Source organism: Herpailurus yagouaroundi, unplaced genomic scaffold, assembly GCF_014898765.1.
Source record: "Herpailurus yagouaroundi ecotype Mexico unplaced genomic scaffold, PumYag 181, whole genome shotgun sequence".
In the NCBI taxonomy this organism is placed as follows: domain Eukaryota; kingdom Metazoa; phylum Chordata; class Mammalia; order Carnivora; family Felidae; genus Herpailurus; species Herpailurus yagouaroundi.
The window spans coordinates 23,467,060-23,485,780 of NW_024412412.1; the positions used below are offsets into that span (position 1 = coordinate 23,467,060).

Sequence of the window (18,721 nt, forward strand, 5' to 3'; positions counted from 1 at the left end):
GGAGGGGGGAGGAGAAAGAAAAAGAGAAGAATAGAATGTCTTACTTTGGCTTTCAAGTGAAAACCTGTGTCTGCCTCCAAAGGAAGGGCTTTAAAGTTTCTACTTCTCCAGGACTCTCATGGGAAGAGGGAAACGTATTCCACAGCAGCTCATCTGCCTCACATGAGGAACCTCCAGGTTGTTCACTTAGGAGAAAAGATTCTTAGCCCTGTCTGTCTTGTTTGATCGAATACAAACTCTGTCTCAGTACAGCCCAATTCAGAATAGCACTAGTTTACCAAAGGTCCCTATTTCCACATTTGCATTGGAAAATCATAAAGTGTTTAAGTGTTAATAATAACTGAAAGAGGCCTAGAGATTCATCAGAACCATTCAAATGACCAGAATATCAATTTCTCATTATCATTTGTCCTATAAGAAATATATAAGTTGATTTTATAAGAAAAGAAATGCTTTGGAAGCTTGAATTGTAAAACTAATTTGGCCTTAAGAACTCATAGGGATTGGAGCGCCTGGGTGGCTCAGTCGGTTAAGCTTCTGATTTCAGCTCAGGTCATGATCTTGTGGTTTGTGAGTTCAAGCCCCACATCCACCTCTGTGCTGACAGCTCAGAGCCTGGATCCTGCTTCCGATTCTGTGTCTCCCTCTCTCTCTCTCTCTCTGCCCTTCTCCCGCTCCCACTCTGTCTCCCAAAAATAAATATTAAAAAAAAAAAAAAACAACCAAAACTCAGCTGGATTAATTAAAATAGAATCTACACCTCTGTGTTTGACATTTGATGGCAAAAGAGAACGTTGTCAGATCAACATGATAGAAAACTAATATTTTTGTATCTTTAGAATCTTAATTCTTTTATGTTAAAATGTTTTTGTAGATGGGGCGCCTGGGTGGCGCAGTCGGTTAAGCGTCCGACTTCAGCCAGGTCACGATCTCGCGGTCCGTGAGTTCGAGCCCCGCATCGGGCTCTGGGCTGATGGCTTGGAGCCTGGAGCCTGTTTCCGATTCTGTGTCTCCCTCTCTCTCTGCCCCTCCCCCGTTCATGCTCTGTCTCTCTCTGTCCCAAAAATAAATAAACGTTGAAAAAAAAATGTTTTTGTAGATCATAAAGGCCAGAAATTTATTTAAAAAAATGAAATGTATGAAGGAATACAGATCAGATGCCTACTTGGAAATAAAGTCTAAGCAATTCTTAGGACTCAGAAGCAATTTGAATTTTCGTAAGTGCTTAGATCACGTTAGCACATTAGATAATGGGTTTAGACACTAAAATGTAACTATAATATTATCTACTCAAATAGACCTAAATAAAGGCTCTCCAGTAGAATGGTAGGTCCACTGTCCATCTCTGGCCCCAGAGAAACATCAGTAGAACTTGTCGAGTGCTCTCTGCTTGGTCACAATTCTATTGCAGGGGAGAGAGTGTCTGTCTGGGGAGGTGCCTGAGGACAGTACAGGTTAGCAAATGTCATCTACTACCTCTTGTCTTTTCTTTGTTGAAAACATTCTCTTGCCTAACTCTTGATATGTCTTTTTCTCTTTCTCTTAATTCTTTTTCAGTTGGTTAGTTCAGAGCAAATAAGTTATTCAATATTTGTGTCAGTAACTTTACTGCTACGTTGTATAACTTTAAAATTTTTTTTTAAATGGCCAGAAGGAATACTTTTTTTTTCTGACAACTTTGCTAAGATGTATCTCTTTTCCTTCCTTCCTTCCTTCCTTCCTTTTTTTTTTTTTTTTAGATATATTTCCTATACCATAAAATTCACTCATTTAAAATATTCATTCAGTGGGTTTTGGTATATTTTACAAGTTGTGCCATTGTCACAAAAATCTAATTCATTTTCTCTTTCCATGGATTTGCTTGTTCTGGACATTTCCTATAAATGGATTAATACAAAATATTAATTGCATTTAATACAATTTTGCATTAAATTTTGTAATTGCCCTCTGTCACTCAACATAGTATTTTCAAAATTCATCTATGTTATAGCATGTATCAGTACTACATTTATTTTTTTTTAAGTTTGTTTATTTATTTAGAGGCAGAGAAAGAGAGAGAGAGGGAGGGGGAGAGAGAAGCCCAAGCAGGCTCTGCACTGTCAGCACAGAGCTCAATCTCATGAACTGTGAGGTCATGACCTGAGTCGAAATCAAGAGTCAGACACTTAACCTACTGAGCCACCCAGGTGCCCCTTTTTTGGCTCAATAATATTCCATTCTTTGGCTATATCACATTATTTATCTACTTATTAAACTGATGAACATTTAAGTGGTTTCCACTTTTTCCTATTATCTGTAGCTGTACTATGAAATTCACGCACAGGTTTCTGTGTTGCCTCTGTTTTCTATTCCTTTAGAAATATATGTGTTGGATCATATGGTAACTCTATATTTAGTATTTTGAGGAACTGCTTTCCAAAGTGGCAGCATTTTACATTCCCACAGGCAGTTTATGAGGGTCCCGTTTTCTCTATATTCTCACCAACACTTCTTCCTTTCCTATTTTAGCCATTCTTGTAGGCATGATGTACTATCTTACTGTGCTTTTGACTTGCATTTCCCTAATGATTAATGATGTTAAGCATCACTTTATGTATTTATTGAGTGTATATTTTCTTTGGACATATCTATTCAGTTCCTTTGTTCATTTTTTAATGGGGTTATGTCCTTTTATTGTTGAGTGATAGAGTTCTTTATGTGTTTCATATAAAAATTCTTGGTCATATATATGATTAGCAAATAGTCTTATTCTACGGATTGCCTTTTCACTTTATTGGTGGTGTCCTTGACACGTAAACTTTTTTGTTTGATTTTATGAAGTTAATTTACCTGTTTTTATTTTATTACTTCTACCTTGTGTATCACAACTAAGAAATCATTGCCTAACCAAGATCACAAAAATTAATTCGTATTTCTTCTTCTAGGAGTTATAATACAGTTTTAGCTCTTACAGTCTAGGATGCATTTGAATTAATTTTTGTGTGTAGTGTGAGGTAGGACTTCAAATTCTTTTACATGTGGTTATCCAGCAAATACTGTTCTAGCAGCATTTCTTGACTCTACTTTTCCTTTTAAACTTTCCTGGCAGCCTCATCCAAATCAAGTGACTGTATATGTCAACTGACTATGCATGGATGGGTTTATTTCTCTGAAATATCATAATGTATTTATCACTGTAACTTTGCACTGAGTTTCAGAATTGAGAAGTATGAGTCCTCCAACTTTGTTCTTTTCCAGGAAGGTTTTGGCTATTTTGGTGTCATGTATTTTCATATGCATTTTAGATCAGCATGTAAATATCTGCTAAAAAAAGAAAAAAAAAACACTGGTATTCTGAAAGTGATCATGTTGACTTGGTAGGTCAATCTGGGGAGTATTGTCATATTACCAATGTGAAGTCTTCTTTTGCATTATCATGTTGTATATTTCCAGTTATTTAGTAACCTTTAATTTCTTTCAATTTTTGTAGTTTTCAGAGTATTGAAAGACTTGTACTTTCAGAAGTCTTATACTTCTTTCATAAACTTACTATGTATTTTATTTTTCCCATCATTATCAGTTAAGAATCTGTTTTTATATTTTATATTCAGGTTGCTCATTGATGGTGTATAGGGAGTTTTTGATTTCTTCAAAGAACTAACTTCTGGTCTTAGTGATTTTATCTGTTACTCTGCTCATTATTTCATTTATTTCTAATCTTAGTTATTTCCTTCCTTCTGTTTGCATGGGTTAAGTTGGCATTATTTTCCTAGTTTCTCAAAATGGAAGATTACGTCCCCACGTTTAAGATGTTGGTTGGAGCTTTCTCTTTCTCTTTCTTTTTTTTTTAATTTTTTTATGTTTTCTTTATTTTTGAGAGAGAGAGACAGAGTGAGGGGCAGGGGCAGAGAAAGAGAAGATGACACAGAATCTGAAGCAGACTCCAGGCTCTGAGCTGTAAGCTCAGAGCCCAATGTGGGGCTTGAACTCGTGAACTGTGAGATCATGACCTGAGCTGAAGTCGGATACTTCACTTACTGAGTCACCCAGACGTCCCTCTTTCTTTTTAATACAGGCATTTACAGTTATAAATTTCCCTCCATGCACGATTTTACCTGAACCCTGTAAGTTTTAGAATGTTGTGTTGTTGCCTTCATTTATCTCAAAGCATTTTTTTTTTCCCCTCTGTGATTTCTTCTTGGACTTAATGGTTATTGAGGAGTGTGCTGTTTTACTTCTGCATATTTGTGAATTCCACAGAGATCCAAGGGTTTGGACAAAGTATCAAGTGTGCCCTGTGGATGGGGCTTTTACCAGTTTCTAAGGTGGTTAGATGTCTCCACTGTCTGTAAATGCTGCCAGCTTTTGACTACCACACCACTGAGCTAAGAGGAGGAGATGAGAATAATCCCAAGTTAAAACAACAGAGATCTGCTGTCTTACTCAGGTTCAGTAGTTTCTTTTGAATAGATGATTTGGTTTATTGGTTCTGTGGCTTTTGTTAATTACTGGAGTTTGGAAATGGTTCATACTAGTTGTTTTGCCCATATTTTTGTTTCAGAGAAGGAGATCATCAGGTTCCTCACTGCCATGTTGGAAGTCAGTTCCTCAGAATAACTCTTTTCATCTTCATGAAGAGTTTTGAGTCACAGTGGTGTTTCTTGCCATTTCAACCAAGTGAACCATGTTCCAGGGATGAAACAGTCTATTCAAGATCATGTGGCTTGATTATAACATAGAATTTAACCCAAGTCTTTTTCTCCTTTTTCCTAGTACTATATTCTTTCTACCATATCACAGTTGATTCACTTTATTACCAGTTACTTAAATCTTAGATGCCTTGACCTGAAAGGAATCTCAGAGGAGACCAGCTTCTTTTATAGGGGAAGAAACTGCACTCGAAAGTGGTTAAGTGTCTTGCTCAAGATTTCATTGCTAGCCATTCTAACACACTGTCTTTGTACTTTATGCCCCAATTGAATAGTTGGTTAATTAAGGTGCTTTTTATAAGTCTAAGGGTCAATTATTACCTTCAAATCAATTCTTTATTCTGTTTTGAGCCTCAGAACAGCCCCACACATTTCATTTATCTAAAATGGTGATGGTCTGTTTAGCCACATGGGTATATTATTAGCTTTCTCTTGGTCTGTAACAAATTATCACAAATTGAGTAGCATAAAGCATTACCCTTTTATTAACTCATAATTCCGTAGTTGGATTAGGGGCATGGCATTATTAGGTTGTTTCTTCAATTCCACACGGCCAAAATCAAAGTGATGAAAGGGTTCATTCTCATCTGCAGCATGGGGTACTCTTCCAAGTTCATTCAGGTTGTTGGTTGATTTTAGTTCCTTGCCATTGTAGTAATCAAGACCCTGTTCTCTTATTGGCTTTCAGATGTGGGCTGCTTTCTGCTCCTTGAAGGTACTCTCATTTCTTACCCCAAAGCCATCAGTGAAGGCTCTCCCTGTCACTGAATCCCTCCTGTACTTTTAGTCTCTGTGGGAAGAGCTGAATCCTTTCTAAGGATAGATTCACCTGATTAGCTCAGGCTTACCCAGGGTAATAGCCTTTCTAAAATCAATTCAGTTGGAGTCTCAGTTACATCTGCAGATCTCTTCATAGCAGCATGTGAATTACTGTTTGACTGAATAACTGGGAGAAAAAAATGCATGTACCCAAGGAGTGGAAATCTTGGGAACTGTCTTGGATTTTTAACATAGTAGATATACCTTCTTTTCTTTTAGAACAGTCTGGTTCTGCTTTCAAAGAATAATACTTAGGCCCATATGCATTCACCTGATTCACACCTTGGAATTTTTGTTTCCTGTTAAATTTTTTAATTTTAATTCCAGTTAGTTAACATATAGTGTAATACTAGTCTCAGGTGTATTTTTTTTTTAATTTTTTTTTTCAACGTTTTTATTTATTTTTGGGACAGAGAGAGACAGAGCATGAACGGGGGAGGGGCAGAGAGAGAGGGAGACACAGAATCGGAAACAGGCTCCAGGCTCTGAGCCATCAGCCCAGAGCCCGACGCGGGGCTCGAACTCACGGACCGCGAGATCGTGACCTGGCTGAAGTCGGACGCTTAACCGACTGCGCCACCCAGACGCCCCTAGTCTCAGGTGTATAATATAGTGATGAAACACTTCCATAGAGCACCCAGTGCTCATCCCTACAAGTGCCCTCCTTAATCCCCATCACCTATTTCACCCATCCCCCCACCCACTGCTCCTCTGGTAACCATCAGTATGTTCCCTATAGTTAAGAGTCTGTTTCTTGGTTTGCTTATCACTTTTTTTCCCCTTTGCTCCTTTGTTTCTTCAGTTCTGGGTATAACTGAAGTCATATTTGCCTTTCTCTGACTTATTTTGCTTAGCGTAATACTCACTAGCTCCATTCACATGATTGCAAATAGACAAGATTTCATTATTTTTTATGACTGAGTAATATTCCATGATTGTGTGTGTATAATTTTATATATTATATTTTATATATTATATATTTTTATATTATATATTAATATCTATAATATATAATAACTTCTTAATCCATTATTTAGTCAATGGAAATTTGGGCTGTTTCCATAATTTGGCTATTGTAGAGCTGCTGTAAACATCAGGGTGCATCCCTTTGAATTACTATTATTGTATTCTTTGGGTGAATACTTAGTATACCTAGTAGTGAATTACTGGATCTGAGGATGGTTCTATTTTTAACTTTGTGAGGAATCTCCATACAATTTTCCAGCATGGCTGCACCAGTTTGCATTCCCACCAGCAGTGTAAGAAGATTGCCCTTTCTCCACATCCTCACCAGCATCTGTTGTTTCTTGTGTTGATTTTAGCCTTTCTGATAGCACATTCCTTGAAACTTACTATGCTTAGATATCATTGAGTTTAAGAAAGGAAGCTTAAAGTTCAATCTGGGTTTGATATTAGTAGACCAGAGAATCTGTATATCAATAAGGACACATAGGTAAAATATAAAATAAAGCATATATATTATTTTATTATATACCATAAATATTTTAATATATATTTTCCCCATTTTAAATATAGTCAAATTTAACCAGTGCTTTATAGTGGTTTGTTAAATACTAGCTGATGAATAACCAAAAAAAATCATCCCCCACCACACAAATTTATGTTTTCTAATGAATTTCCCTCATGAAACTATAATTGAAAATACACAAAGATGTGCAAAAAAATAATATACTATTCCAGGTAACCGTTATGACCCAAGTCACATTTAACACAAAAGCCCTGGACAGTTGACTTTCTAGCAGTCCAAGGTAAATTATTATGTTTAATTAAACAATACAGTATGACAGGTTGACTATAATAAGACCATTTTCTCTTCAAAGATATTGAAATGCATGACTTATTTCCAGGGAGAACTAAAAAATCACATTACAGAGGACATTTTTCTTTGTCACTGGAAGATAATGAAGTTTGAAGTTCTCAAATCGCTGAACAGTAGGTTTGGTTGACGAGTATGTTTCTGACACTTCACTTTAATCTTTTTCTTCAGAAGTTCCAAAAGCCAATGACTATTTTCTTTTCATTTCAGCATTTGTTATAATTATTTTTGCCGTGTAATGTCGCAAAGTTTGAGTATAGCACAACTAAGGGTGTATATCTGCATCTCATACCTTTGTTTCCACTAGTTATAAATTTCTCCCGCTTTCAATAAGGAAACCAAAAGAATGGTAGTAGCCAAATAATATTACAGAAAGCCCCCTTCTGAAACTTAATTTTGCTTTTATAAAGGTTGTTTTTCATAATTACGTATACATCTAGCCAAGGGATTTTAAATGTGAAATGGTGTTCTTCAATCAGTATCTGAATACTGGTTGACCAAGATTAGCTGGGGGAACTGGAACTCTTCATGAAATGCCATTGAAAATTAACTTCTCGGGACGCCTGGGTGGCGCAGTCGGTTAAGCGTCCGACTTCAGCCAGGTCACGATCTTGCGGTCCGTGAGTTCGAGCCCCGCGTCAGGCTCTGGGCTGATGGCTCAGAGCCTGGAGCCTGTTTCCGATTCTGTGTCTCCCTCTCTCTCTGCCCCTCCCCCATTCATGCTCTGTCTCTCTCTGTCCCAAAAATAAATAAAAACGTTGAAAAAAAAAAAAAAGAAAATTAACTTCTCATCTTTATTCTTTTAGAGACTGAATTTAAACTTAAGTTGATTGCAGAAAGTCTGTTCTATTGTTGAGATAGGTTCATGAACTCAACTAAGTGTTTTACCTCTGAAAATGCATAATCCTGTAATGACTCCTCTTATCTTAAGTAATGAACATCTGTATATGAATTCCTGAGGAATTTGCACCTTTCTGGGAAAGTGATGGTCACTTCCAGAGTAGTTTATGACCAGTCCTGAAGTCTCTAGGACTCTGGAGTCTTGAAAGTTGTCCAGAAGCAATTTAAAACTCACTAACATTGAGGACATGTATTTATAGACTATAAAATACATACGGTATCACTCTTTTGAGATAATTGGATAAACCAACACATGCATTGAATATACTCAGCTATGCTTGTTTCTCTTTTAGAGGGCTTAAAGAACAGTTTTAGTCTCGCAGGATTCTGTCAGATCTTCTTTGTCAACCTCCCAGCCAAAGGTAGTCATCTGCTACTTTCCAGGCATTCTGTTTGAGACTCTCTACCAGTAGGACACATCATACCTTATATTAAGCCCATTCTATTACTAGTCAACTGCTGTTATTAAAATAGTTTCTATTAAATTTAACCAATATCTGACTCCTAGTTTAGGGCATGATCTATTAGGCTATCTGGAATCACATGTAGTTAATTAAATCTGTCAAATCTTTGCAAAGTGATAACATATTAAATATTCGTTCTCTCTTTTATTTCTAACTATCAAAGCAGTGAATCTTGTTCAAGTTTCTTTTATTATTTGTAGGACACCCTACAGTATTTATTGAGAATCTACTCTGGTAAAGTTGGTGTAATGGAAAGTGGAGTAATTAAAAGGATGGATAAAATAGTATGGCCATATTCAAGGAACTTAAAATACATTCAGTAATGTATCTTATCCCTACTCTATTATTTAACATAATATATTTTTAAGCGGGACAAGAAAGTTTAGGTGATGACTGAAGCCCAGTAGGGTCTCTGGTGCCCTTAGGTTACACTGAAATCTAATGCATATATACAGATATTGTGTGGTTTAAAGAGCTGTTTACTACACTGGGATTAACATTTAAAAAAAAAAATGCCTACAAATTTCTAAGCTACTTTCTGTTTGTAAAGAATCAGGCATCTTCTTTCCCCAAGGCCAACTTTTCAGCTTTCATAGAAGATCCTATTACCATTGTGAGTTTTGAATTAAATAGTGTATTTCTTCTGAAGAGTTTAACCACTCTAGATAGTAATTCTAGCCACCTTTGTAATAAAAGTACCACATATATAGACAGAATCATGTAACGGTTATGATTACTTGGGAGAAGAACATCATAATGCTTATATTTCAAGTAGCAAAATTGAGGAATTTTGATGTTTATTATAAAAAGATACATTGATGTAGGAGATTATATTCATTGTGGTTTCGTCAACTTCACATTTTAAAGTTTTGTGCGTATTGTCTTTCATATAAATATGTCCTTTGCCAAGGCTTGAATTAGTACGTGTAAAACAATATTCAAATTGAAATTCAGTGTACTCTCTCCAGAAAAATCAATACCTCAATTTAGTCACTAAATTAATTAATTCATGCAGTGCTGAGCAGTATACTAATGATACAAAAATGAGAGAGAGAAAGTTCACTGTTTCTTAAGAGACTCAGGGAGGTAAAATAACCACACGAAAAACATTTCAGTTAGCGCTGTAAGATACATGAAAGCTGTACCAGTGTCTCCACTCTTGCCTGCAGTGGTCAGGGAACACATGTCAGAGAAAGAAACAGAAGGTGCAGGATGACCGTGGATGTGCCAGGGAGGATGGACACCAAGTCATGTGTGCGCAGCAAGCGTGAGTATCTTTTTTAACCATTCTTCACATAGAGTAGATTTCAGTAGAAATGTTCAGTGAGTACATGGTTTCCAGGCAATGAAAATGGCAAATGCCAAGGCATGGACGTGTGAAACAGTTTGACAGAATCTTGAAACTGAAATTAGCCAAGTATATAGAGATAATGCTGAGGAGGTAGGCAGGGACTTCAATATGGAGAGTTTTACATGTTCTATAGGATTTTTCTTTTAAAGGTTTTCACCATATGTTACCTCCTCAGGCAATTCAACTTTATTTTTTAACATGTAATTCATACACAAATTTTAGAAACCTATCTTTCTGCTTTTCTAAGAACGAAATAGAGGAAGGCAGGAGTGGGGGAGGGAGGGAGGGAAGCAAAATATAAAATAGTGTTTGTGATAGAGATTGGCCCAGAAATTGCATACCAGGGTTGAAACCAAGAAATAGTTTGTGGAAATTTTCATTTTTACAGAATTTCAAATACTGTCCCCACCATGTCCCCTCCCTCCGCCCCCAGTACACATACATATGTTTCCTAGGTAAACAAACAAAAGAACAACAACAAAAAAACTGTACTTACCACCAAACTCCATCTTTGGGGCAGTATCCTAATGCTGCTTCTGTTTCATCTTGCCCCAGGAAAATTGCCACCCCCAAAATCAGTTCTATGTGGAAAATCTGGAGCTGCCCTATTGAAATATAGGGCCAGTAAACTAGTACAGATGTGTGTGCGTGTGTGTGTGTGTGTGAGTGTGTGTGTTCTTTTCTTTCTTACATACATAGTACAAAATAATAGACATGCTAGTTTTCAAAATCTTAGGAATGTTGGTGACAAAATACTCAAAAGTAAAACTTTAAATCTTAATTCATAGTAAAAATTCAGTTCATCTGCCCCTGGTTGGAGAATCATTTAAAAAAAGCAACAACAAATTTCATAGTAGAGTTTTTTCAAAAAAATTATCACTACTTAGATTGAGAAAGAAGTGTCAAAATTTTGCTCCCAAATTAAAGATCTATAAATAACACAATAGACCCTTTATTTTAATCATAGACAACTTTTTATTGCCTTTTGCCTGAAATAAAATAAATGTAATAATACAATGTTACTTGTGGAGATTCTTTGATGTACTCTAAGTTTTAAAGCTTAAATAGGAAAGCAAATAAAGCCTTATTATACTCTTTTATAGAAGATCAAAATTAAGAGCTTAAATCACTTACTCCCCAATTTTCTTGAGAATCTTAAAGATTCCTTTAGAGTTACTTGTTTACATAGACAATGACAAGGGGTCCCTAAAATGCCATTTGATGATACTGTAGGCACCTAACTCCATAAGTACTTTGTAAACTAAGGGTTGATTATTTGCTTTGTGAAAGAATTCTTCCTTCACAAGAAATTCTCCAGAGGATTTCTTTAATTAGTTAGCTCCCTAAGTGCGTGTAAAATAGGGAGAGAGAGTAAGGTTTTAAGTCCCAGAGCTCCTTGTAGATTGTCCTGTTTCTGCCTTTAACTCTTGTGGATTAAGCATTGTCTGTATGCAGATCTCTTGGCCTGATCCATTACCGATTTCAAGTGCATAAAGACCCCCAGGACGTTAGGCTAGGCTCTGGGTTACATCGTGGAGTGCACAAAGACGAGTGACGCCTGTATGTGCAGTCAGAGAACAAACAGGGACACCACTACCACCATCCCCCTTTCAGGAGGCCTCGGCCAGCTCTTTGGCAACAGAATAATGCAGAGATTGAGGAATTCATAGGTGCTTATTGTGCACCATTTCTGTTGGCAGAGGAAGAGGCAGTTAACTCAGAGGAGAAATCTTTAGTTTTAATGGTAGACATCATAAAGAGATGGGGTATACAGTTTTCTAAAGAGAAATGCATGTGGGAAAATGTCAGGATCATTATGACTCATGGGGTGTTTTCTGACAGAACAGAGTTTAACTGGACTAAGGGGCAGAAGAGCCTTGCAAGTGACACTATGTGATTAGATGAGGAAGGTAAAGGAATGATGATGTGGCTTGGGGTCCAATGAGAAAGGACCTTGAATGTACTGCTAAGGAGACTCCATTTTGCTTTATAGGGAGTGAAAACCATTAAACTTTTTCAATAACTGAATATTGTGACTATATTGTTTTTCTGACCAAAACTTGCAACAGAGTGTAGGAGGGATTTGAGGACAGAGAGAAGCAAAGCCAGGGAGACCAGACAGAAAGTTTCATAAAAGTCCATCTGAAAGACCATAAAGAATTGAACTGTGCTAGCAGCATTGGAAGGGGAAGAGAAGGAACAGACTGAAATGTTGTATGGGGAGGACAATTCCAGAATTTGCAGAATAACTAGATAGAGATTGTGAATGAGAGGGAAGAGACACTTGTGTCTTCTAGTCCTCACCACAGGGTGACTGGCAATACCATAAGCCAGAAAACAGACTAGAGCGGGAGGAGAATTTAATTTTTTCTGTGTTTAGCAAAAAGTTTTGTGTTTCTGGCCGTTTGTTGATGTATTCCTTCTATTTTACATTGTGATAATTCTAAGGAAAATGGTAGAAATATTTTGTTAAAAATTGTGAATTTAAAAAATTTAAGTATGAATTCAAGTATAAATACACTATTTAGTGTAATTATAGTGTTTTTGCAGTAGTCATTTTGTTTTGAGACCAAACAGAAAAGTATGTTTGAGAAATGTTTTTAAGTTGTACCCAATACCACTTCTACAAAAATGCAACACAGATGCATTTTTATGCACTTTTTGTTCCACAAAATGAATTTTGTTTTTGACTTACTAAAAAAAATCTAAAACAAATCATGATCTACAAGTAATTTCAGTTACTCCTGTCTGGTCTTGACTACATATTCAAGGTTTCTCTTCCCCCTGGGAGATAAATACTGTATTACAAAAGTCAGTCATCTGGTTCTATTAATGTAATTGAATTTTGAAGTTGGAAAAGACTTCCTGATCATTGTAAAATTTCTCTTTTTTGCATGTCACCTGCTCTCATCACTTCACTGACTTTAACAAAGAAAATGCAGACCTAAGTCTTATTACATGTTAATGTTATCAGCAGAAGTCATCTAGACCCTAGACCCTAGATTCTAGTGGAACAGGCCATTGATCTGTTATTTTTAAGCTGAAAGATTGTATGCTATATACTAAAAGGTATGTGAGTAAACTTATAATTACATCTGACTAAACTTATGAAGGATTTTCAAAGACATAAACATCTACATCTTAAAAAGTTGATGCTCACATTTAGTCATTCTATCTTATAGTTTACAGTTTTTGAAGAAGTGACAAAATGTGAGGCTGAATGGCATATTTTTTATGAAAATGGGCATAGGGCAAAATAGGAAAAAATACAGTAAAGATAAATGCTAGGAAGTAATAATGAACGTTCAGGTATTACTACGTTAGAATGTATGGTGGACATTGTTGAAGATTCAGTGTTTTTGTCCTTACTTCCTAGATGTTCTTTTAGTTTAAGAATATATTGAAATGATAATTTAGTACCTTTGTGCCATAGGGAAATATATTGATGTGGGAATTGGTGAGGTCAAAGAGAAGGTCGAGTTCTCCCTCAAACCTGTCAAAGCCTTTCTATAAATAGTTTGCAATTTCTTGAATATATTTGGAAGTATTTTATACTGAACAAAGTGTCACCCTTTTCTTTCACCCTATAAAGCGGTAAATGTTCACACAGAAAAAAAAGAAATCCTGTCCCTCTCCCAGTATAAGGCACTATTTGCCCCTGAGTACATTGTTGTATTTCCAGTATTTATAACTAAGTCTTCACAGCATGTGGTTAATTTAATCTATCTAGCCACATTAGAAATGTGGGCAGTGTCTCTATTCTTGAATAGTTCATCATTTTATCGGGAGAAGCCCTTTATAATCCTAGAAAATAATAACATACGGGCTTAGACTTCACTTAATAGAGAAAAACCTCTTCTTAAAGAGTATTGATTGCCCTGGTCTGATATATTTGCTTTTTTTTCTCTCTCTCTCTCCTCTCTGTTTAAATGACTTGGAATTGACATATAACATTGTGTGTAAGTTTAAAGTGTGCAAGGTGTTCATTTGATGCATTTATATATTGCATTATATATTGCAATATGATTGCCACCATACTGTCAGCTAACACCTCTAGAATACCACATAATTATTTGTTTCTGTGGTGAGAACACTTAAAATCTAGTCTCTTAGCAACTTTGAAGTGTTTAATACTGTATTGGTGACTGAAGCAGTAAAAATGTTAACAATTGAAAGGAATAATCAGTATTAATTTTATTTTCATTCTGTATAACTCAATCACTTGTTTGGAATTAAAGCAAATAGAAACCTAACTATTTAGATTGCAGGGGCTTGCATAAATGCTCACCCATGAGAATCCTAGTGCCCTTGCAGGGCAACAAGTTGATCTATATGAGCAGCTGCATAGAGGAGTGAAATGGATAAAGACTGGAGTAAGGCCAGCCTGGAAGATCTGATTCTGCCCATTCCTAGCTGTGTAACATTGGGCCAGTCAGTGTTTCTGATCTTTTAAATGTGTGACTAAGGAACCCTATGATGAATTCATCCTGTAACTTTGCAGTAATGTCAGTGATCAGTGTAATTTTCAAAAATCAGTTACTTTTATTTCCCTTTAACTTCCCTTTGACTTGGGGAGACACAAGTTGAAAGTCAACTTTGATGCATATCTGCTCTATAGCAGACAGAGTGAGCTGCTTCTGAAAGCAGAAGCTGTACTTACTTTGAAGGTGAAAGTATTATTTCCTTAGGGTGGCTTCATGGGTTGATGGACTGTTGTCCTCAGTGGCTCCACTCCGGAGAAGAGAATAATACTTAGAGAGTAAAGCAAGTTTTCTCTGTGTTCATACATTTCCTGCTGTCATCAGTATACAAAGGGAAAAAAAGGTGACTTTGTTCTTGAGTATAATCATTACACTATTCACTTAATTACACTGTTACTGCAATAGTCATTTTGTATTGAGACCAAACAAAAGTATGTTTGAGACGTGTTTTTAAAGTTGTACTCGTACCACTTATATAAAAAGGCAATATGATTGCTTTTTTTGTGTGTGTGGTTTTTGTTTCACAGAATGAATTGACTCTGAGATTTGGCCTTATTTCTTGACATGCTTTTAAATTTATTTCATCTTGCCAGCATCCTCAAACAATCGGTGCATTAAGACTATGCACATTCAGGGGCACCCGAGTGACTCATTTGGTCGAGTGTCTGACTCTTGATTTGAGCTTAGGTCATGATGTCACAGTGGTGAGCCTGAGCCCTGCGTCAGGCTCTGCACAGAGTGTGGAGGAAATGGTGGGGAGATGTCCTCAGAGGAGGTGAGCACTAAGGAAGTCACATATTCTCAGCTTTGGTTTCCAACGTGAATAAAGGGAAAGCATTTAAATGGTCTTGGTGGTCTCAAATTATCAATGTCTCTTCAAATATCTTAACAGAGAGTACACTGGATATGATAGAATATTTTGCTCCAGGAAAAACGTGTCTTCATTGTTGTTTTACTCTAGTAAAGACTAAATTTCTATTTCCAAAATTAGAAACAAAGAAGTCTCTTGTTTTTTCTCTAAATGCATCTTTACAGGAAGAACACAGATTTTCTGAATATGAATAAACAAAAATAAACATTTTAATTTTTATGTAATACATCTTTTATCCTATTTGGAGAGGAAGGGCATGCTCTCAGAGGACAAAGGATTATAGCCTTCACCAAAAAGAAATGATATTTTGACAGCTGACTTTTCCCCAAGGAATATCATAACTGGTCTGAGAGAGTTAAGAACACTACTAAGTGTAAAGAACATAATTTGTGGGGCCCAGTGCAAAGTGCAAATGAAAGGGGCTTTGTTCAAAAGGCAAGGAAAATGTGAAATTAAAGGTTCCAAAATACACATGGTATTCTTCCATGGGCTTTCAACTTATCAAGGTGATTTTATTTGTTAATGTCATGATATATAAAGAAAAAATAAATTATTAGAATGATTTTTACTGTTTATGTTGTGCAGTGCCTGTTTTAAATATAAAAATAACATTTTCCAACTATGCACATCACTAAAATGTATAATTTGCATTTTGTAGCTTATATGGGCATGTGTATTTCATTCTTACCAGAAAAATGAAAATGCCACATAAAACAATCTCTACTGTTTTTATTTCACATAGTGAATATAGCTAATATATCCACAGATTACCAACACTCTTTTACCTTCAACTTATGATGAGTAAGGAAAAACCCAAAGAAAAAGGGGCTGTGGTTTTCCTCTTCCCACATCCTTCTTATAAAAAAAAAAAAAAAAAAACACGACTTTTTTTTAATGTTTATTTTTGAGAGAGAGAGAGAGAGAGTGAAAGTGAGGGAGGGACAGAGAGAGACAGACAGAAAGACATAGAATCTGAAACAGGCTCCAGGCTGTGAGCTGTCAGCACAAAGCCTGATGTGGGGTTTGAACTCTAAACAGCAAGATCATGACCTGAGCCAAAGTCGGATGCTTAACTGACTGAGCCACCCAGGCGCCCCCTTCCCACATTGTCCTTTGTCATCACTTTCAACATTAGTGGATGGCTAATATAAGGGAAAAGTGTAAGAGTGGACATGATAGGGTTTCTTGGCCATTCAAGTTTCTTACAAACTAGTTTTCTTCATTGGAATTAAGTTTTAGTTGTAATGGAAAGGTAGTCCATCGTAGATCTAAGATCTATATTTTGGATTCACTTTGAGTGTTTCTGAACTCCCAGGCATCATGGGCCTGCTGGAATTCTGTGCTCAAGGGGCATTGGATACACTATTTTTCAATGGGAAGTCAAGAGCTGGCAGACTTGCATAGTGTGAGTAGCTCATCTGCATAAGTGCATGTCTATTATACCATTGGATTTCACTAAAAAAAATTCAGGCTCAGAAGAATTTCAGTGTGAAAACAGCTGAGCATTAAACCAAGGGCTGTACCCTTCCAAGCATGAGGCCCTGTACAATTACATTGCTCATATGCCCATGAAGCTATCCCTGGTACAGAAAGAGTGATGACTCCTAATGTTTGTCCTCTTCCCTCAGGCTTCCCCTGGGATAGGGCCACAGGTCTGAGACAATTGCAGGACTAACCGGGTAAACATGCCCTTAGCAAATGCAGCCAGACACTAAGGGGGATGTGCTGCCCATGTGAATCTTTAATCACACCCTTGCATTTCACATTAGCATTTGAGTCTAGATTCAAACTGCTGCTTAATAATCAGTTTAAAAATTGTCCTACTTTTAATGTAAAGCCTATAGAACTAATCAACTTAGGGATAGTGTGGTTTTCAAAAGGATTTAATGTTGCCATATAGAATCTTCTTGGAAGGATCCAGGCTGCAAAATCAGATATTCTCAGGAGTGCTGAGAAAACACATGCTCCTACATTCTGCGCTCCTTTACCCAGTCTTCCCTTGGATGTCCTTGCTGCTTCCCATCTGCCTGCTGACCTCCAGCTTTCCAGACCTGTGGCCTGCTTCCCTGTTACAGTGTGAATGGCTTAGACGAACTTTCAGCTAACTAACTGTATCAAGAGGTTGCTAAGGGTTTAAAATAGCTGACAAGGTTCTTCCTTAGGAATATACATTCTAGCAGAAATTGCCATTATAAATGTAAAATTGCTTTTTTTTTTTTAAGTTTTTATTTCAATTCCAGTTAACATACAGTGTAATATCAGTCCTAGGTGTGCAATATAGTGATTCAACACTTCCGTACATAAAATTACTTCTAATGGTAGAATTCCACAATTCTGAGAGAGACTTCTAGGGAAGGTACTTTCAGTAAGAAAAGTATTGTTGGGGTTCCTTTAAATTTCATGAAATGAGAAGAAAAGTGGCAATTTGCATTTCCCATCTTGGAGGCACCAGGCCCAGCAGGTATCATTGGTATCTTTGCATTCTCTTTGCTGTAATAGATCAACTGTGTATAACCTCTGATATTTATGTCACTTATTACCCCACAGTACTGAAGTTATCATACTTCCTATTATATATTTTATGCTTTTATACTCAGCAGTGTTAGCTAAAATGTACAAGTTAGGTCAACCTTGTCATTCACCCCTTTTTCTTATTATTCAAGAGCAAATACATAGAGAATGGTCACAAAGTGAATCTTCACTCCGAAAAGATAAATAGTAGAAGGAGATGGGACAAAACTTTTTTTTAAATTATTTTTTATTTTTTTTATTTTAGAGTGTGTGAGTTGGGGAGAGGGTAGGGGTGGGGAAAGAGAATGAATGAATGAATGAATGAATGAATGAATGAATCTGAAGCAGGCTACATGTTCAACATGGAGCCTGACATGGGTTTCGATCTCATGAACCATGAGATCATGACCTGAGTTGAAATCAAGAGTCTGATGTTTAGACGACTGAGCCACCCAGGTGCCCCAGAATAAAAACTTAGAATGATAACATGGATATCCTAAACACAGTATTAAGTCTCAAAATATAATTTGTATATGAAATTTGAAACTCCCATCAAGGTGATTCAAAACTTGTAGAAGGGAGTTCAAGAAACATTGATTTTGCATCTCAGTACATCTTTTCTTTTCTTTCTTTTCTTTCCTTCCTTTCTTCCTTCCTTCCTTCCTTCCTTCCTTCCTTCCTTCCTTCCTTCCTTCCTTCCTTCCTTCCTTCCTTCCAACATTTTAAATGAAGCCAAGGTCAAAGGTCTGTGGACTAAAACTTGCAGTTAACAGTTATTGACACTAGATGGTGGTGGTGC

The 18,721-nt window shown here is 36.5% G+C and overlaps 1 protein-coding gene across 5 annotated transcripts in view; it reads left to right on the forward strand.

Annotated features, from left to right (window-relative positions):
• The window catches only part of SGCZ (sarcoglycan zeta), a 1,125,109-nt gene that overhangs the window by 341,368 nt on the left and 765,020 nt on the right, over positions 1 to 18,721 (forward strand). For 3 of the 5 annotated variants that reach the window (XM_040490099.1, XM_040490104.1, XM_040490105.1), the window contains exon 1: positions 9,572 to 9,975. The exons of the other annotated variants lie outside the window; for them this stretch is intronic. In XM_040490099.1, the coding sequence (XP_040346033.1) occupies positions 9,931 to 9,975 (45 nt within the window). In that variant the 5' untranslated portion in view covers positions 9,572 to 9,930. Of the gene's footprint in view, positions 1 to 9,571; positions 9,976 to 18,721 lie in introns of those variants that run through there. 5 annotated transcript variants of the gene reach the window in all.